Source organism: Myotis yumanensis, unplaced genomic scaffold (genome assembly GCF_028538775.1).
Source record: "Myotis yumanensis isolate MYYU_CA2020_CCGP unplaced genomic scaffold, mMyoYum1.0.hap1 SCAF_15, whole genome shotgun sequence".
Taxonomy (NCBI): domain Eukaryota; kingdom Metazoa; phylum Chordata; class Mammalia; order Chiroptera; family Vespertilionidae; genus Myotis; species Myotis yumanensis.
In genome coordinates this window covers 19,131,591-19,153,381 of record NW_027223766.1, presented here as the reverse complement: position 1 = coordinate 19,153,381, position 21,791 = coordinate 19,131,591, and the positions used below count along the sequence as shown (strand labels likewise).

General features: G+C 36.6%; 1 protein-coding gene across 4 annotated transcripts in view; it reads left to right on the top strand.

The window, feature by feature from the left end:
• Positions 1 to 21,791, top strand: part of SGK3 (serum/glucocorticoid regulated kinase family member 3) — a 105,349-nt gene that overhangs the window by 64,541 nt on the left and 19,017 nt on the right. For 2 of the 4 annotated variants that reach the window (XM_070391901.1, XM_070391902.1), the window contains exons 4-9: positions 2,407 to 2,479; positions 7,113 to 7,188; positions 11,313 to 11,400; positions 16,141 to 16,190; positions 16,990 to 17,028; positions 18,603 to 18,660. In XM_070391901.1, the coding sequence (XP_070248002.1) occupies positions 2,407 to 2,479; positions 7,113 to 7,188; positions 11,313 to 11,400; positions 16,141 to 16,190; positions 16,990 to 17,028; positions 18,603 to 18,660 (384 nt within the window). Of the gene's footprint in view, positions 1 to 1,979; positions 2,021 to 2,406; positions 2,480 to 7,112; positions 7,189 to 11,312; positions 11,401 to 16,140; positions 16,191 to 16,989; positions 17,029 to 18,602; positions 18,661 to 21,791 lie in introns of all 4 variants that reach the window. The other 2 variants (XM_070391904.1, XM_070391903.1) reach the window with 2 other exon arrangements.

Below are 21,791 nucleotides of genomic sequence, written 5' to 3'. Positions count from 1 at the left end.
CATTTTTGAAACAAACTAATAGCCAGTAAGAATTTGTACATGAGAATATCTTCTGTAATTTTTTTCATTGATTTAAAAAAAATAGTTTATATTAGAGGCTACGTGAGGGTTGAGTTGCTAGTTCTATTTGAAATTCTTGGATACCATTATGTATATGACTAGCATTTTTTTTTAATGATTGTACAAATCTGACTGCGCCTATCCGGATAGCTGGGTTATACTCAGGTAAAAATAGCATGATGGGCCCTAACTGGTTTGGCTCAGTGGATAGAGCGTCAACCTGCGGACTGAAAGGTCCCAGGTTCGATTCTGGTCAAGGGCACCCCAGTACCTTGGTTGCTGGCACATCCCCAGTAGGGGCTGTGCAGGAGGCAGCTGGTCGATGTTTCTCTCTCATCGATGTTTCTAACTCTCTATCCCTCTCCCTTCCTCTCTGTAAAAAATCAATAAAATATATTTTTTAAAAAATAGCATGATGGTAACATAATACCCATGCACACTTGCACAGAGGGTTTATATGAACTTAGATGAAATTTTGTTCAGTGAACTACCAATAATTGAAAATTTGAGATTTCTTTATGTATTTTGCTTAAAAGATCATATAGGCCAGACTTACCTTCTAAACGTGTCTCCTTTTGTAGAACTGTAGGGGATGTCATCCAAAAACTGACCAGTAAGGCGTGTGCCTGAGTTCAAAGCCTAGCATCCTTGGGATGGTTTCTTTTTAAATAGCTGGTGATTAATTAGGGGGAGCAGTGATATTTGAGTATCTTTAAGGGTAAAGGTAAAGTAGGAATGTTTCTTTTGGGCATTTCCCCACCATGGTCATGTTCTTTCTCTTTTCCATCAAACATCCTATTTTAAGTATTTTTGCGTACAATTTTCTTAACATGTAGTTGAGTTTTTATTATCCATCTTCCTCATTTTTCCTGAGTTTCTCTTTTTTTGTTCTGTTTTTTTTTCTTCTCGTTTCCTTTCTCATTTTATATAACCCCTTTCAATTCTGCCTCCTGGTGGGAGGGGCCAAGACAAAAACAGGGGAATGATATTAGTTGTGTTCTTTCAAACTATAGGAGTGAGTTTAAACTAAGCCTGATTTCCCTGAGTTTGAAAATACAAATTCTTATGCCTCTTTTACAATAAGAGACAAAAATATAATTTCCAATCTCTAAGCATTTTAATTATCGGTTACATGGGCTTTTATGACTGTTTACATTTTTAAACTTTTTATTGTAGAAATTGCTTAATACCTACAGAGGTAGAATGACTAGTACAAACACAGAAAATAATATAATGTACCATCCAGCTTCAACAATTAAATGGCCATTCCTGTTTCATCTCTGGTCCTAGCCGGCCCCCTGTAATTCTGAAGCAAAATTCACTCATCGTATCATTTCATCTGTAAATATTTTAGTATCATCTCTGAAAAAGATAAAGGTCCTTAAAAACACACACACATAACATGATCACATCTAGCACTAAACTAATGATCATGTCTTACCATCAAATAATCACTCAGTATTTATGTGACTGGTTGATAGGTCTATTAAGTGTCTTTTTAATCTTCCACCTCTCTTATCTTGCCTTTACAGCTTTTTGTGGAAAAAGCAGTGTCATTTGTCTACAGACTTTTCAGTCTGGATTTTGCTGATAGCATACCAGTGGTGTAGAGTGATTAATACATTCTTCTGTTCTTTCTATTTCCTGTCAGTTGGTAGTTAGATACGTAGTTTCTGTGTGTGGGAGAGGGGGTAGGGAGGACTCTTACATGAAGGTTATAATAAAAATAAGCATTAACCCTTATTTATGACTTTACTGCTACAAACTTAAGTTCTTGAGGGCCTAGTTGTTCCTTCTCTGGGGATAAACAAATCTGATAAATGTTTTAGAATAGCAATAGGGGGAAGGCTGAAGTAGAGAATGTTAAAAGCAAAATTCATCAGCTTTCTTAGAAAACAATTGTCAATCTGTTCATATAGAGAGAACACAAAGATCACATCTTCCCCTGAGGTAATAAATGGTGAGTAATATGTATTCAAAATTTATATACTAGATTCTAGTCTAAGCCCTTGACGTAAATGATGTCCTTTAAGCCTCACAACAAGTCTGTAAGGTAAGTGCTAAAATTATCCCTATCTTGCAGGCAAGAAAACTGAGGTACAGAGATGTTAAGTAACTTATCAAGGTCACAAAGCTGCCAAGTGTTCTATTGGCACAAAATAAGATGATTAGACAGTCTATGGTGTTTTATTGGTATAACTCAATATTGTACATTTGCTCATGATATAGTTAAAAGTATGTTTTACAATGGATTTTCTTGCAAATAGATTGTATTTTATTTTGGTGCTGCATAACTAGAAAACTTATAAAATTAAGTTCATATAATGTTACTTTTTAAAATTCTAGTTAAAGAAACAATTTCCCACTATGGCCCTGAAGATTCCTGCCAAGCGAATATTTGGTGATAATTTTGATCCCGGTAAGCAGTAGCTTCATAGACCCAGACATAAGTGATAGTTGAAGTTTGAAGACATGGTTAACTCATTCATTGTACTGTATACTAATATAAAAGTTTACAAAGCTAATTGATCTCATGCTTTATGAAAACAATGTCTCAGGAAGGTGTTTACTGTGTACCCAGCATTGTTTTTTAAACACGTAACATGTTGTAACTCCTTGAGTCCTCAAAACAACCCTTTGAGTTGGGTATTATTATTGTCATCATTATTTTATAGATAAGGGAATCGAAGCATAGATGAGGTCACAGACATCTAGTAAATGTCAATTTTGGAAGTTAAATTTAAGCAGTCTGGCTTCAGATAATTTTTTTTTGTCATTAAGGATTACTTGGGGTACTTTGCTAACCACGAAGGACGTTCTTTGTTACATCGAGAAGCATTTATTGAAAGTATGCTCTCTACCAGCACCCTACAAGCCTCTGAATGGGATTCTAAAAAATGTCCTATTGCTCCCCCTTGGGGAGTGTAATGCCACAAAGGATCTCAGGAATCTGGAGCCCTTATGTCTGAAGCCCCAAGCCGGGAGCTTTTCACTAGAATCCGAGAAATCGATCCAGGTCACAAGTGGCTACTTAGAGAGAGACAGAAGCCTCCTTTTCCACCAGGCATCCTATCAGAGAAGTCATCTATCTGAGTAGTAGGTGCATCCTGACAGGCCAGAGAGCCCTCCCTCCACACCATCTTACTTCCTCAATTCATTTGCTTGTAACCCTGTAACCCATTAAACCTGTGGTTTCCTACATGTCTGCTCTCTCTGGTCAAATTGCTCTCTACTAAATAGCTCTCCAGTTGCTTATCTTTACTGCACTTTTCCCCATTCTTTCCCTCCAAACCTTTTCATTGTACTGTGTGGAATTCTGCCCAGGATGAACAACCTTCTCTTTATCCTTCATCTTTTTCATATTACTCTCACTTTCCTACTGTAGTTAAAGCTTCGTTTCCCCCCTGAGGCTGCAGGATGACCCCTTATAACCCTCGGGATTGGCGAGGATTCTCACTTCCCCTAGTATACGTAAAATTTTTATTCGCATTTGTAACTACGTCGTTCACAGGAAACTAGAGGCTAAGCCACTCTCCCAAGCCTCACAGCTAATATGTGGAGAATTACTCTTCCAGGTTTGTCTCTCTTATTCCCTTACTCTACTCTCTGCTTAAAGCGTGGTGCCTTTAGAAACAAAATTCATAAACTTCAGTGCATTTTCTTTAAAAATTGCTTGTTTGGAACATTACAGAATTCTGACCCTGTTTCCTGATCTGAAAGGCGTGCGTGAGGGATAAAGGATCTCCGTGGTCCCTGCGGGCTCTAAATATCCTTTGATCGCGAGTATAATCAGGTCACCCTGATCACCAGTAGTCGTGTTAGGAGAGAAAAACCTTCAGTCAAAATTTGATTTTTTTTACCCCCTGTTCTATAGTGTTGGAGATTGTCTCCTTTTGGATGATTTTTCTAGAAGCACTGAAATGACAAATCTTTATAGGTCAGTTTATTACTTATTCTGGAGACTAAAGCTTTCATTTTATTATCTAAGCACTATGTTCTTTTGGATCTCTAATTGAAAACTCTTTTGAATAACAACAGATACATTCACATAAATTCTTTTTTTAAATAATTTAAATTTATTTTTAATAGAATATTATTAAATTTTATTTAAAATACATTTTATTTTACTCAATAGTTTAAGAAAAAATACAGTAAAATTCTAAGTAATATACATAGTCACATAAATTCTTAATTGGAGAGATTTTAAAAATATATATCTCCAACTATTATTCTTTTTTTTTTTTTTATCCTCATTCGAGGATATGATTTTAGAGAAAGAGGAAAGGAGAGAAAGAAACATTAATGTGAGAGAGAAACATCAATCAGTTGCCTCACATACACACCTCTACCGGGGGTTGAACCCGCAACCTTTTGGTGCATGGGACAACGCTCCAACCAACTGAGACACCTACCCAGGGCTCCAACTATAATTGTTTTTTGTTTTGTTTTTTTATTTTTTCTATTTATTACTCTCTATACCCTTAACCTGAAGCCTGGACCAGCGGTTCTCAACCTGTGGGTCGCGACCCCTTTGGGGGTCGAACGACCCTTTCACAGGGGTCGCCTAAGACCATCGGAAAACACATATATAATTACATATTGTTTTTGTGATTAATCACTATGCTTTAATTATGTTCAATTTGTAACAATGAAAATACATCCTGCATATCAGATATTTACATTATTATTCATAACAGTAGCAAAATTACAGTGATGAAGTAGCAACGAAAATAATGTTATGGTTGGGGGTCACCACAACATGAGGAACTATATTAAAGGGTCGCGGCCTTAGGAAGGTTGAGAACCACTGACCTAGTCCATTGTTATCATCGCTCTCCCATCTACTAGGCCTGGAGATAGAGTAGTATCCTTCTTCCTTTCTTCCAGAACATCTTCCATTCCCTATAAAATTCCCCCAGCTTTTTTAAAAACTCAGAATTGCCCCTAAATTCTGACTACTACTGATCTTCTTTTTTCATTACTGACTTCTTTTATTTATCTTCTTTAGGGCTTTCAAAACTGTTTGAAGTCAGTAATGAAGTGGAAAGACAAGTAGCACTTAGTGCAGCATGGGATACAGCTCCCTGAAGAAAGCAAATCACTCTCTCTTACCACAACCCGTCTCCCAGTATCAAATGTGCCATTAGGAAAAATCCACAGAACAATTTAGAGATGCTTCCATGTGATCACTAGATTTTATTTAAGTATCTCAAATATAGTCATTCATTTTAGTTCTCTATGTTACTAAATCCAGTTCCAGAAAACGGATTGTCTTTCAAGTATAGTTTTTTTTTATATATATATTTTTATTGATTTCAGAGAGGAAGGGAGAGGGGGAGAGAGAGAAAGAAACATCAGTGATGAGAATCATTGATTGGCTTCCACACACCCCCCCACTGGGGATCAAGCCCGCAACCTGGACAAGTGTCCTGACCAGGAATCGAACTGTGACCTCCTGGTTCATAGGTCGACTCTCAATCATTGAGCCACACCGGCTGGGCAACTATAGTTTTTAGTGACAACCTCACATATGCTTTACTACTGTCTGGTGACATAAAGAATGCCCTTGGAAGAGTTTTACAAGATACCTTCCTGAAATTCTTCAAGAAATTCATAGTGGAACAAGAAACAGCTGCCAAGTGCATCTGTATCTAAGAGACCAGATCTAATTTATATTTGTTCTTTTAAGAAATGGAAATAAAACCTACACGACTAGAAGCAACCCATAATTGGGGTGAAAAACACTATATTAAATGTTTGTTGAGTAGAAATTATTTTATTAAACCAAAACTCACTGTGAAGTTGAATGTTGTTTGTAGGTTTTTATGGAGACATTTGCTATTTTGAGATACTCTCTCAAGTCTCCTGTTTCTTCAGTTTTTAGAGTATTCAGGTACTCCTTGATTTACATTACATTCTGATAAACCCATCGTATGTTGAAAATATCATAAATTGAAAATGCATTGAATGCACCTATTGAATACATCATAGCTTAGCCTAGCCTAGACCTCAAATGTGTTCAGAACACTTACATTAGCCTATTGTTGGCAAAATCATCCTGTTGCCATAGAGAGTATCATACTGCACATTGATAGCCTGGGGAAAGATCAAAATTCAAAGTATGGTTTCTACTGAGTTCTTAGCTCTTTCACACCATTGTAAAGTTGAAAAATCCTAAGTCAGACCATTGTAAGTCAGGGACCATCTGCATTTCTTAAGAATTTAAGTTTAGGATGATGGCTTTTTGATGCAACAACAAAAATACTAATAGTTGAAGATTATGCTCTTTTCTACCAGGCGTTCTGTAAACTTATATGCAATCACATTTAATCCTGTAACAACAGTATGAGGTATAAATATTGTTCTTGTTCCCATTTTACAAGTAAGGATTTAAATCTTAGAAAGGTTCAAGGTCAGTTAGCTAATAAGTAGCAGAGGCAAAATACTTGAATAAAGTTTTCAAATTCTAAGAAACCTTTGTGCTTAACTGCTGTTGCACAAACCTCCATTATAAACAGTCAAAACACTTTGAAGAGACTGGACAATTATTTGTTAGGAAATGTTCCAGGGTATTTTTTTAAGGGTGGGTTTGTTTGTTTTTTAGCATCAGAGTTTTGATGAAACTCAAGTAACCAATTAATCATTCCCCAGTTGCAAGGATTTCCCGTCATTCTTGTTTTGTTTTGTTTTTAATTAGCATGATTTTTTTTTCAGTCACCAGTGTCATAGTGTTCATTTTTATTTCTTAGTTGGTAGTGCAGGAGGAGTTGGACAAAGCGAATGCTCCCAGTTTTTGTAGTGAATCTGTTTAGAACCTAAAATAGTATCTCTTTTTAGAGAATTTTCTTTTGGGAGATATGCTATCTGCTTTATTTTATTTTTATAATCATTGTATGTATGGATTTTAAAATATATATTTCTAAGTATTTGTTTTTTGTTGTAAATCAAGAAACATAAATTAAGAAATGGCTCTTATCTATTCTTACATAACTGTATTGATAATTACATAGTCTGACATAAATAATCCTAATAGCTTATATCTCTCTTAACAGATTTTATCAAACAAAGAAGAGCAGGACTAAATGAATTCATTCAGAACTTAGTTAGGCATCCAGAGCTTTACAACCAGTAAGTAATTTTCATTGTGTTCTGAAGAGGCACTGAAACCAAACCTAAGAATATTGCATAAGTTACTGATGCAGATTTTATATGTTCTGTGGAATGTCATTGAGCTACACATAATGTGTGTGTATATTTGTAAGATCTTCCTCAAGCATTTCCCCTTGGTCTTTTTTTTTTTTTTTTTGTATTGTTAATCCTCACCAAAGGATACTTTTCCATTGATTTTTAGAAAGAGTGGAAAGGAGAGATCAAGAGAGAGAGACATTGATGTGAGAGAGAAACATTGATTGGTTGCCTCCCGCATGCACAGCAACCAGAGCTGGAGATGGAACCTGCAACCAAGGTACATGCCCTTGACCGGAATCGAGCCTGGGACCCTTCAGTCCACAGGCCAGCGCTCTATCCACTGAGCCAAACCGGCTAGGGCTCCCCTGGTATTCTTAACTCATTTTTTGACTATCAACTTAAGGTCCTAGTTATTTTCTTTCTGCCTTTTGCACTTGTATTGGTTTTGTAGTTAAACTTGAAAGGAATTTGTACAGTGCACAATTTTAAAACAGTTGGCTAATTGTTCAATGTTATATTTACTCCTGCATTCAAATAGCATTTATTAAGTACTTGCTGTGTGCGTTGGGAACATAAAGAGTGCTGAGTGTCATTCCTATGTTCCAGAGGCATAGGCTTCCAGTCTAGTGGAAGAGACACATATATCAACAAGCAATTAAGCTAGGAAAGATTTATGATAGAGGTGTTAGAAGATAACAGAAAAATGTGGCCAGCTCTTCTTGGAAAGGTCAAAGAAGGCTTCCCGGGACTTAAAGGAAGTGCAGTCATTCAAGAAGAAAACACAGAGAGAGCATTCCAGGCAAAGGCAGCAATGGGTGTACGAGTCTACAAGAAGCCTGATGTGTTCAGGACACTTAAGTATGACTGGAACACAGAGTAGATTTTCATTAAGGAGATAAGGCCTCTGAAGAAGTTGGCAAGGCTCAGACTCACGTGCCAACACTCTTGTTCTCTTCCATCGAGAGGCCTCCAGCCCTTCTCAACACAGCATTCCAGGCAGCCACTGACATGGTGCTCTCAGAGCCTGTGTGTGTGTCTTGTGCTAATGAGTGCAAACTCCTTCTGTAGACCAGCAGCTGCCCATGGAGGCAGAAAGGGTGTGTCCTCTCAGAAACACCCAGGAACAGGGTTTGAGATACGTTTTCTTTTTTTTTTTTTATTCTTTTTTTAAAAAATATTATAATAAGTATTACAAACGGTATTACATATGTGTCCTTCCCCCCCCCCCCCGCCCTTGACAATCCCCTGCCCTCCCTTACCCCCCAGTGTCTTATGTCCATTAGTTATGCTTATATGCATGCATACAAGTCCTTCGATTGATCTCTTACTCCCCTCCCTTCTGCCCCCCAACCCTCTCTGGCCTTCCCACTGCAGTTTGACAATCAGTTTGAGGCAGCTCTGCCTCTGTATGAGATACGTTTTCATTTTGAGCCCGGTAATTTCTTCATGGGTATTCATCATGTTTATTGTGATTTGAAATTTACATATATGTTACTTTATATATGTATGTGTAAAGTATTATATTCTAAGAAATAAAGAGAATAAATTATCTGTGGGGCTTTTTCACAGTTTACCTTTCTACGTAGATGTAACTAAGGGTTGTGTTAGGGACAGTGGTGCAGACACCACACTCTTTAAGTCTTTTCAGATCACAGCACTGAAGGACTGTATTTTTAGCACTTGTTCTGAAAGCAATGATTTTTTTTACATTACCTGTTGTAGAGTTCTTTACAGTTTACTGTAGGTTTCTGGTCAAGAGCACATACCTCGGTTGCAGGTTCCATCTCTGGCCCTCGTCTAGGAGCATGTAGGAGGCAACCAATCGATGTGTCTTTCTCACATCAATGTTTCTCTCTCTGTGTCTTTCCTCCTCCCTTCCACTCTCTCTAAAAATCAATGGAAAAATACTAGTATACTCAGGTGAGGATTAACAACAACAACAAAAAGTTTCCCATGATAAAGGACAATAAATAAATATACTTAACATGGAAATAGCTCATGCAGATAATTCACACTTAAGACACCAAAAAAAAAAAAAAAATGGACAAAGCACTTTGATTTACAAAAGAGGCGCTACAAATGGCTGATTAATTACCCAAAAATAACTGAACATTTCCTTCCCTATTTAAGAAATGCAAATGGAAGCAGAAAGACCTTATTTTAGCTTTATTCTAGTATAAAGCACATACAGGAAAGAGCAGAAATCATGACTGTACAGCTTACTAAATTATGTGAAAGTGAATACACCAGAGTTGCCACCCCCCAGGCCAAGCAATAGAACGTTACCAGCACCCCTGAAGCCCCTCACAATCTCCTCTTCATCTCTCTTCTAATCCAGAGGTAATCATTCTCATGATTTTTTAGCAGCATAGATTAATGTGCTCTGTTTTTTAACGTTACACAAATGCGATCATACAATACATATTCCTTATCTGGCTTATTTTCAACAATGTGAGCGTCACTATGTTGTCACATATAGCTGTGGTTTGTTCTGTTTCCATAGCTGTGCATATCCCATTGTGTGAATAGACCATAGTTTATCCATGCTACCACTGATGGACATGTGAGTTGTTTCCAGTTTCCGGCTATGACGAATAATGTTGCCATTAACATATATTTTGGGGCACATATGCAAGCATTTCTGATGTATCTTGGAATAGAAACCCTGGGTTGTAGAGTATATACAGGGTTCAACAAAAGTGGGTTTAATTCGTATGGAAAATAATACAATAATCCTATATAATAAAAGGCTAATATGCAAACTGTCCCCTCAGGAGTTTGACCGACTGGGAGTTCAACAGCTCACTGTGACGTTCGCTGACCACCAGGGGGCAGCATGGAATGAAGGAAGGCCCCGATCGGCCCTCATCGCTGGCCAGGCCTAGGGACCCTACCCGTGCACGAATTTTGTGCACTGGGCCTCTAGTTAATAAATAATAGTACAAGATTAAACTCTGTTCGCATGCTCACAGCTGTAAGCCTACTTTTGCGCCGCTGTATTTAAACTTGCTAAGAGAGTAGATCTTAAAGGTTCTCATCACAAGAAAAAAAATTGTAACTGTGTATAGTGATGGATGTTAATTAGACTTACTGTGATCATTTTATAATACATACAAATATCAGGTATATCTCAAGAAGAAAAAAAGAACATTTGGTAGACAGTACCTCTGATAGAGAGGTAGAATCATTGCTCGGGATTCTCTTTCATCCATACAAAGCCCCTCTTTTATTTTAGTCCATTTTTTTCTCTTCATCTTTGATCTTCACTCCCAGTTCTTCATTCCACTATTGGTTCCCACTTTAATGTGTTTGTTATATGTTTTTGGATACCTATTTACCGACTGTTGCTTTGTGTTCCTAAGTATTTAATACACGTATGCACATAAATGGTATTGTGCTATAGCTCCTTATTTCTGCCTGCTGTAGGCGATTTCTCTGCTTGCCTACTCATTTCTCTAGTGGCAGATGGCTGTTTTGCTTCTGATTCACTACTATAAGGAATGTTGCAATGAGTATCCTAGTTACATGCCTTTCACGGAACCTGGAACCTGTGCGTAATTTTTTTCTGTGGTTTGTTCCTTGAACTGGAATTTCTGGGTCAGGGAAATGCATACACAGTCTCACCAAGTATTGCCAGATTGCTTTTTAGAAAACTTGCCTCATTTTACATTCTCACCAGTAATACATGAGGGTGTCTCTTTCCCTATATGCGTACCAACTTTTGATATTATCTATCTTTCTAAATTTTGCCATTTAATGGACATAAAGTGGCATCTCATTATTATTTTAATTTGTATTTCTTATACTATTAGTAAACTTAGGCATCTTGATAAATTTTCTTACCGTTTGGGTTTTGTCTTCTATGAACTGACTATGCCTTTACCCATGTTGGATTCTCTATTTAAAAAAAATAATAACTTGCTTATTCGTTTTATAATAATGAATATTAATAGATTTGTTTGGCTTTATTAATATAAATGGTATTATTTTTATTTTCATTTTAAAAGGGAGAAAAGCTGTAGAAATACTTTCAAAGTCATGATAAAGTTAATTTTTGCTTTTAGTCCAGATGTCAGAGCGTTCCTTCAAATGGACAGTCCGAAACACCAGTCAGATCCTTCTGAAGATGAGGATGAAAGAAGTACTGAGAAGGTAGTTAAAAGGGAATGTATTTTTTAACAGAAAAAATACCATTCCCCAAAGATGAAATTATTGGCAACTTTAGGACATATAGTTAAAACAAAGTCATTTTATCTATTGTAAATTTTCTGTTCTGTAGAATGCATAAAAACAAATGTGTATACTTCTTACTGATCACTATTATCAAATTTATAAATGAGCATATTTTATAATAAAAAGTAATACATGTTAATTAAACAGTTTTGAAAATAGTAAAAAGGGAAGTATTACCCATACTATCAGACCCAAGTAATTTTTAACATTTTAGTGATTTTTCTTTCTAATCTTCTCTTAACATATAGTGATTTTTCAAAATTATCTTAATTCTAATTATATAGTGTATACAGTTTTGTATTCCACTCTCTTCACTTTACATCTGATTTTTTTAGTCACTATTTGCCTGCATCTTCATCACTATACTTGAGTAGGATATTTTAATTTTTTATTTATTTTGATATTATTTTTTAAATATATTTTTATTGATTTCAGAGAGGAAGGGAGAGGGAGAGAGAGATAGAAACATCAATGATGAGAGAGAATCATTGATTGGCTGCCTCCTGCACACCTCCTACTGGATATTGGGCCCGAAACCCAGGCATGTGCCCTGACCAGGGATCAAACCGTGACCTCCTGATTCATAGGTCAGTGCTCAATCGTTGAGCCACACTGGCTGGGTGGATATTTTTATTTATTTTTTAATAAATTATGATAAATATAATAAGTTCATGCCTATTACGAAGCTATTCTGCATTTACTTTAAAAATTATCTGGGAAAGGTAAATTATAATAATTTTACTTAACGGATTATTAGATAGCAATTCAAGTTATAATTACAAGTGTTATAAATATGATAATACCTTTATAATTCAAGATTGTTTATTAAAATATATACATGCAAATCAGAGGTTTTGGGTTGGAGGGCATCTTTGTTTTTATAATTTCTTTTAATTATGTCATGGTTCTCTTTTTGTAACTTAAAAGATAATATTATGAGTTGGAACATGACTGTCCCATGGCTAGAACCTTCGTTTGATAATAGATGTATTCCTTTTTTGCAACTGCTGGAAAGTAGTAATGTTTCTCTGAGACCCCAAGGGGATGCTCAGTTAAGAGAACAGATTTAACTTTTTCATCTGTGACATGGTTGCTCCTAGGACAACATAAAAGAATCTTTTTATTTTATACTTTTGCGACTAATCCAAAGAGTAACTGGAAAGCATTTGTAACTAATGAGGTAGTGTCTATATAAAAAGCACATATAAGTGGATTTTTCAAAAGAATATTTAAGATCCCAGTAGATAAAAAGAAAAAGGAACATGAAGAAATACTGTTTGTAAATAAATGTATGGGAAAATGTTCAGCCTTGATAACAATAGAAGAGTATTTTTAAATGAGATTTTCTCTCTCTCTATCAAGTTAACTAAAATGTAACGTAAATAAAATACTGTAGGACTGAGAAGGTAAGGTACAATGGGCACCCTTGGGCATTACTGGTGTCATTATAAATTTATGCAACTCTTTTGGAAAGCAATTTGGCAATATGAATCAGACATAAATATTCATGTCCTTTGGGAGTTGAGGCAAATGAAGTAATCCTTCCTATGGAAAAAAGACAAAGATGTTTGGTTTAGTATGATTTATAATGAAAAAGTAAAATCACATTAAACATTCATCAATCAAATAGTATGTCTCTATACATTGTACATTTAAAAAATATTTTTGAAGATATATTTTAAGTTTTGACATACTATTAGATGAAATCAGGGTATAACATTTTATATGTATATTCACACAGTGTGATTATAGCCAGTTTTTAAAAGTTATGCAAAGACTACAGTATATGAAATCACTGTTAAAAATTTACAAAATTATCTGTTGGTAAAGTTATGGATTTTTTTTAAAGAAGTCTTCCTAGTTTTTCCATATTTTCCAACTATGAGTATATGTTATTAATTGAAAAAGATGAAACTGTTGAAAAATATTTTAAAGGACAAAAATCTATATAACCACGGTTTCCCATGTTTTACTTGCTAATCATGTTGAGAGTATGTAGGTTTAGGTCAATTAGAGAATGTCTTACCTTGCTATAAGAGACAGCTGGTTTTGAAAGAACCAAACTGAGCCCACGGTTGGTTGGGTGTTGTCCTGTGCACCGAAAGGTTGCTGGTTCGATTCCCTGTGAGGGCACATGCCTGGTTGTGGGCTGGGTCCCTGGTAGGGGCATGCAGGAGGCAGCTAGTCAGTGTTTTGCTCTCACATCAATGTTTCTCTCTCCTTCTCCCTTCCTCTCTCTCTCTCTTAAAAAAAAAAAAAAAAAAAAAAAAAGAATAAAAGAAAGAACCAACTGAAAGATTCCTGGCTCCTGACTTCTATTTTGTCACTATTAGCTTTAGATCTGAATTTTGTTTCTTTTTTCTTTTTTCATCCATAAAATCTGAAACTTAGACTAGGATATCTTGCAGTTTTAAAATACTGATAAAAAGAATCTCCTTTGAAAAGGAAACAAGCTATACTTCTCTTGTACTTGTAACTCCTTATTAATAGTTACAAGTTAGGACTTTTAAGTCGATAAGTTAATAGCCAGATAATATCTTAGAAGGCATATGGACCTACCCCTTATTTATAGAGAGAAAAATAGAGGTCAAGAGAAGTAAAGAAACATGTTCTTGATTAGAGCTCACTCTGTTAATAAATTATACCTAACCTTCAGTTTAGTGATTAGAAGTAATATTTAAAAATAGCTGGGAGGGGAACTGGGGGACTGAGGAAAAAAGAAGAGAGAACTCATTTATGCGGACAACAGTGTGGTCATTTCGGAGAGGAGGGCGGTGGGTGGAGGTGGAGGAGGGCGTAGGGGCATAAATGGTGTTGGTCAAAAATAAAAATAGTAGGTAGAGTTAAAAGTTACCTAATTATACACTCCAGTAATTTTCATTATTATTTCAGAAATGTGCTCCTCTGGAAAAACTGTTGCCAAATAATAAAATCTTACTACACGTTAATATAATTCAGAGGACAAGTTGTTCATGTTATTATTTAATCCACGCTTATTAAATTCACTTCCCTCATCTAAGAAAAATTTATTGAATGGAAACATGATCAATTCTCTGCATATCATTAAAAGAATAAGTGTATTGAAATTACAATTTAGTTCGGATTATGTTATCATATTCTATGGGACACTATAGTATGTAAACATAACCATAGTATTAAGTCAGATTAATATGCTCTACACCTTAAACTAAATTTATACAGTGCTGCTTGTCAAGTATATCTCAATAAAACTGGGGGGGGGGGGGTTCCTATATGTTACAATTATGCCACAATAAGGTGATTCTCATTTCATGAACCATTTTCTTTTGTCTTATGCTAGACTGCATGGTTCCTTATATTTTTGTGTTCTGGGGTTGACCTTTTTTTTTTCCTCTTTTTTTGGGGGATTGACCTTTTATTACAGAAAGATTTTTCACATAAAGGTATTGTTAGGAAATTAATTTGATTTGTAACTAAAAATTGGTGCCAGTGTTGTTGTTTCATAAGAAACATATTATTATACATCAGAACTTTTGTTCTTTATTTTTAAAAATAACTTATATTCTGGAGATTGTCCATAAGTTTCAAATGAATTTAAGTGAAATGTATATGATATTTGTCTCTAATATGAAATTGCTTAGATAAAATTCATTGGTTATAATTAACTTAAAGAAGTTTTTAGCCTAGCCAGTGTGGCTCAGTGGTTGAGCATCGACCTATGAGCCAGGAGTTCGATTCCCGGTCAGGGCATATGCCTAGGTTGCGGCCTCCATTCCCGGTGTGGGGTGTGCAGGAAGCAGCCAGTCGGTGATTCTCTCTCATCATTGGTGTTTCTGTCTCTCTGGCCCTCTCCCTTCTTCTCTGAAATCAATAAAAATATTTTTTTTAAAGAAGTTTTTAAAAGCTTATTTTGTATCTATAGCTTATATGAAAAATCTTCTATAATAATAAAAGCATAATATGCTAATTAGGCCGGATGTCCTCCCGGATGACCTTCCGGACAAAGCTGCGGCTGCGAGGGAAGCCTGGGTCCTGGGTGCCAGAGGGAAGCCGGTGCCGGAAGCGGGGAGGGGGGGGGGGGGGGGGGGAAGGCCTACTCTTGCACGAATTTTGTGCATCGGGCCTCTAGTAATTACATCAGGCTCTAGTAAAAGTATCCATCTTTATTGGAAAATTTGAAAACCAAAAGCCATTTTTAATCAGGTTATTTTTTTTAATCTTTATTGTTGATAGTATTACCGCTGTCCCCTTTGTTTTGTTTTCTTTTCCCCACTGACCCCCTCCACCTTGCACCCACCCCTCCCAGGCCTTCACCGGACTCTTGTTTGTGTCCATGGGCTATGCATCTATGCATATAAGTTCCCCGGATAATCTCCTCCCCCACAACCAGGTCTTTAAATGTAAAAATGATCCTCCACGGAGCCTTCCGCAGTTGACTTCATTCATTTTCCACTTTGAGCTTGATTTCTGCCTTACCCTTTTCCTTATAACTGCTCTTGAAATACATTATAAAAATGATTATGGATGTTTCCAAATAAGTCTATACGTTTATTTAGAATTAGGGCTTTAGGTTTCTTTCACGTGGCACCACATCAAACATCTGGTGAAGTTAGGAAAACATTCATTGACCGTGGAAGCTCCATTTTGAACTTTAATGTGTGTTTTTTCCCACTTCAACAGCTACACTCTACCTCACAGAACATCAACCTGGGACCATCTGGAAATCCTCAGTAGGTTTGATTTGTTTCCAACAATCCTTTAAGTTATAGGAGGATCTTTTTTTTTTTTTTTAATGTCAATGTTTAGATATAATTTGACCAGTTTAACTGGAAGGCTGTGAGATATAACCGTAGCTACAGTGAATATAGCACTGCCCTAAGCTTGCCTAACTTATTGCTCTAGCTTTCCATTGCTTTAGTAGAGCTCTGAGGCGTTTTTAACCCACAGATTATTGATCTGGTTCTATTTCACTTTTGTTACTTCCCTCTCCCTTTCCCTCTCTCTGTCTCTTTCTGCCTCTCTCTCTTTCTGTGCATGTGTATGTGTAAAATCAGTAGACTGTATTTCCCAGGGGACCATCAGTCCTGGGGGTACTTGGGAAGCGTTCCGACAGAAGCATCCGTGCAGGACTAATTGATACTCTCCTAGTACTCAGTGTCATTGGCGCAACCCTGGCTGGTAGCCAGCTTGCTCCAGAGTACTCATGACACGTATTAGTTTATTAAAGGCTGCCAAACATTCTTTACGCAATTTCTCCCATATGTAATTGACTCCGGGAGGAACATTTTGAGGAACACCAGGAGTGGTAAATATAGACGCTATCTTGAGTGTCAACTGTAGCGATTCATTGGAAGGGAATGCCCAGAAACACCGAACACAAAGGATTCCGAGGCCACTTGGCTTCGGGGAGTGCCCTGGACAGTTTAGTAATGTCTGCCTGGGTTAGAGAAGGACTGTTGCTATCCTTTCTTATAATTATTTTCACGGCCTTATTGGACTCATTCTAAAGTATTCTATCTTTTATCCCAGGATACTACGCTTCCCTCACCCTTTTGGTCCTCTTAAACAGTGAGTATAGACAGATAAGAGACATGGTCCAAGGATTGGGTCATGGGACACTTTGGCATTATAGGGAGGTCAGGGAGGAGCCAGGAAAGGACACTAAAGAAAGAGTAAGTGGTAAGGAAGGAGGAAAACAAGGAATGTAGTGTCACAACAATCAGGTGAAGAAAGTTTCTCGAGGAGGGAGGGAGTCATTGACTCAGTTAATATTGCTAATAGGGCAGGTAAGATGAAGATGGAGAATCGACCACTGGCTTCAATAAGTCCCTGGTGACTTTACGAGCAGTGTGGTGGGTACAAAGACCCCGGCAGGAAAGGGTTCAAGACAGAGTGAGAGGAGAGGACAGCAGATATGGACAATGAGTTTAGACCACTTACTTGAGTTTTGCTGAAAAAGAAAGCACAGAAATGGGAGGGTAACCTGAAGAGGAAGTTTGGTTTTGAGCATTTTACTGCCATCATAGCCCTGAGTTGGTCACGCAGCACAAACACAGAAATTTGCTTTCAATTAGGGTTTATCACCAGCAGTTACCAGTGGGGCCTCAGTTAGTGTGTTTCTCATGAGGGATCTGCATGTTTTTTCACTATTGTATTTGTTTAAAAAATTATTTCAGTATCTCGGCATATCATTAAAGAACAAAATAACTAGTCCAAAGAGCACGTTCTTGAAGAAGAAAAACATCTAAGCTTAGTTAAGTATTTATTTCCCTAACCTTCACCTGTTACTATTTAACCTAGACTTGGTGTTACTCTCATGTTTGAATATACTATTTCTCTCAATGATGAATTGAAGGAAATGTAGATTCTAACTAGAGTCATTAACCTTTCCCTAGTACAACTTGGCAATTCGGACTGTGTTGAAGGAAACAGCTCTGCTGGCTGCTTATGCTCAACTTTCTGCTGCCCTGTGCTTTGCCCACATTCAGCCAATGCTTTTTTTTACTGACAGGATAGTAGAAATAGGACAATGGTAGCATTCCCTCTGGCTTCTCTACTCCTGGCTTTCCTATATTACCGCTTTTGAGAATAAGCAGAGAAAGGTCTTTATCTGTAATGTATAATAAGTGATATATATGCAAAGCACTGTGATGACATTTTTTCTCCATCAGAAATTTTTCTTAGTGACTTTACTAGTTGTTTCAGCTATTAACTTCCTTTTTGGAAGAATTACCAAACTAGAAAGTCCTTAGAAGGTATTACTAATTTATACCGTTATTCATTTTCTTCATTAACAACATCGGTGAGGTTTACAGTTAATAAAATTGGGTTAGATAGAAGCTACTTTGAGTTCAAAGATATATGTATCATTTTCTTCTAATGAGGCTATTACTGAAGTGTCTTTTAAGCAGAACTTAACAAGGCATAACATTATAAAATATCAAGTCAGAAAGTAGGTATTATTACTTATTATTGCCTATTTTGTATTAAAAATGAGTTACCGCTAGTGTGAAAGTTGAAGTCATCATGCTGAAGTGTTTTGTAGCCAACATTTACTTATTTAAGAATGTGCTGAGAAATGTTTAAAAGTTAACATTTGTCCATTTTCTTGGAGGCTCATTCTTGTCGTTCATTTATTTCAGTGCTAAGCCAACAGACTTTGATTTCTTAAAAGTTATTGGAAAAGGCAGCTTTGGCAAGGTAAGAGTGTGTTTATTTTCTCCTCCAGTAAATCAGTACTTAAGGAATGCATGCTTTATACTGGCCAGGCCACAAAGCCGGCTGGTATGCAGGACATGGAGTTAAGATGCTTTCTCTACCTTCAAAGTACTGACAGAATAATTAGGGAGATAAGGCATCTACTTAAATTCTAACATAAAATTCATTTGTTCAGAAAGTGTATGTTGAGCCGCTACTATGTGCCACGCATTGTCCTGGGCCCTGTTTAGATGATACTGATCAAAGCTGACATGGTTACTGCCTTTGTGACACTTACAACCTAGTGGGGAAAATAGTCAAATAAAAATATGCAATAAAATAGATAATTGTAAGTAGTAATGGGGCTGTGAAAGAATTGAAGAATAGAGCAAAGTGACAGAAAACTGTAGGCAGCGGGGGTGGGAGGTGGGGGGGGTCAGTAATTGCTACTCTGAAGAGGTCTATTGAAGCTGGGGCAGAAGGACAAAAGTGAGCAGCTGTGTAAATAATAGTTGGGGGAGTAAGGGCTCTGTGAAGACCCTACTTCTCCTCAGAAGTGAGTGTCAACTGAGTCATTTCACTTGACAGTGTGGCCACCAGGGGAAGACAAGGCCACAAGTGTCATAGATGGTGTTATCCAAATCATAAAATATATTTAAATGCTTTTTTTTTGCATTATATTTCAATCTGCAGTCAAAATAAATATGTATGTATTTAATTATAGTTTGCTATATTCGTAGCTTTCTGTATCTCTGGCTTGTTTTCTGAATTCCCTAGATACCAGAAACTGTGACCATGTAGTTAAACCCATGTGTGTTCATTAACTCAGCAAATACATATTTTGACCACCTGCTACATGCTGGACAATAGAAAGATAGAAATAGATCTGCTCTCAAAATGCTCACAGTTCCTTGAGATGGTAGAGATACTCTGTCATTAATAACAGAAAGCATTATCTTTTGGAAACTTTATGTTTAGAGTCTACCAGGATTGGGTTCTTGCATACAATGTGAGGTGTAGGGTCACAGTTTATTTTGTTTCCTGTGGATAGCTAATGTATCCCACATAATTTATTGCAAAGACTGTTCTTTCCCCATTGATCTGCAGGGTAGCCTTCATCACATCTCCAGTGACCATGTGTGCATGAATCTACTTGTAGATTTTATGTTTATATTTGTTTCTAGATTGTGTATTGTGTTGCAGTAGTCTGTCTATCCTTGCACCAATACCACATTGTCTTGACAAATGTAGCTTGATTTCCAACAGAACCAGTCCTCCCTCCTTATTCTTCTTTGTGAGGCTATTCTTAGCTCTTTGCATATCTATATAAATGTTAGAAATTAGCATGCCAGTTTCCACAAGATTCTGTTGGATTTTGATTGTGATTGCATTGAGTCTATAGATCAATTTGGCAAGAATTGTTATCTTTACATTACTGAGTCTTCTGATCAGTGACCATGGTATATCCTTTTGTTAATGTAGTTCATCTTTATTTTTTCTCAGGACTGTTTCATAGTGTTCTGTAATGGGCTGGGTTGCATGCACTTTCAAGGACCTAATTACACATCTTTAATTAGATATTTATTCCTCTACATTGCATTTTTTATGCTGATTGAAACTTGTTATTTATTGAAGCTGAATTATGCAATACCTATGACACATTGGTTCTACTCCTAGCTATACATCCAACAGAAATGCATGCACATATGCACTAGGAAAGGCATGTGCCAGAATATTCATAACATCGTTATTCATCAGCAATTTAAATGTCTTTCAACAAAAGAGTGGATGAAATTGTGTAATGCAGTAGTCTACATAGCAATAAAAATTTTAAAAACTATACGACATGCCACAGCTTGAATGGGTATTAGATAATTTAGAGTGAAAGAAGTTAGAGACAATGCTACATGATTCTAATTTTAAAAAATTTTAAATGATAATATCAAATTACTGGTGTTATTACGAGTTGAGATAGTGGTTACCTTTGAGGAAGACAGGGATGAGTAGTTTCTGGAATGGGGCCAAAGCGGGGAATTCAGGCTACCCAAAATGTTTTACCTTTTGACCTGGAGAGTGGTTACATAATGTGTTCATTTTGTAATAATTTACTCAACTATAATGATCTGTGAGTTATTTTACTTATATGTTGGTTAATAAAAATTAAAAATCTTGCAAAATGATTAGAAACCAACAAAGAGCAGTAAAACAAAGAGAAACCGAACACACAAAAAGAAGGAAAAGCAGAAAAATGCAAATTCACAATATGTTTGAAAAATAGAAAAATATATATGATAAGCTAAAATAAGTAATGGCAATCTAACACTTATTCTTATCTTTTCTCCAGCGAGTGGTCTTGGTTTCACTTTTTCATTTGCACATTGTTGTTGTTGTTGTTAATCCTAATCTAAGGATAACTTTCTATTGATTTTCATAGTGTAAGGGAGGGGAGAGAGAGAAAAACATCGATGTGAGAGAGACACATTGATTGGTTGCTTCCCTCACTTGCTCCAACTGGTGGGGCTGGGATCTAGCCTGCAACCGAGGTACTTGCCCTTGACCGGAATCGAACCTGGGATCCTTGAGTCCACAGGCTGGCGCTCTATCCACTGAACCAAACTGGCTAGGCCTGCATATTTGTTTGTTAACCATTTGTCTGTTCTTCAAATCTACAATGGGGGGCGGGGGGAAATACCTACTTGAAGGAAATCAGTACTTCCTAATTGTCACATTATTTGAATTACTATCTCAGAATGGACTTGAAGACGAACCAATGAAAATAAAGAAGGAAAAGTCAGGCAGGTGTGAGGTGCTGAGAAAAGGAAAAGTGTAAGAAGGAAAGAACGTTCAACAGAGTCAAATATTGCGGAGAACAAAAGAATGGGGCATGAGAATGCCACCAGTTGAGCGCCGGCCAATTTCACCCCAAAGATGTTTTGACTACATCTTTTTGAATAACAAACATTTTTTTCAAATTAATAGACTTCATTTTTTAAAACAGTTTTAGATTTACAGAAAAACCGAGTAAAGAGAAAAATACAGAAAGTTCGGAGAATTCCGAAACCATCCCCTAGTCTACACCTACAATTTGCCCTTTTATCCACATCTCACATTAGTATGGTACATTTGTCTAATGA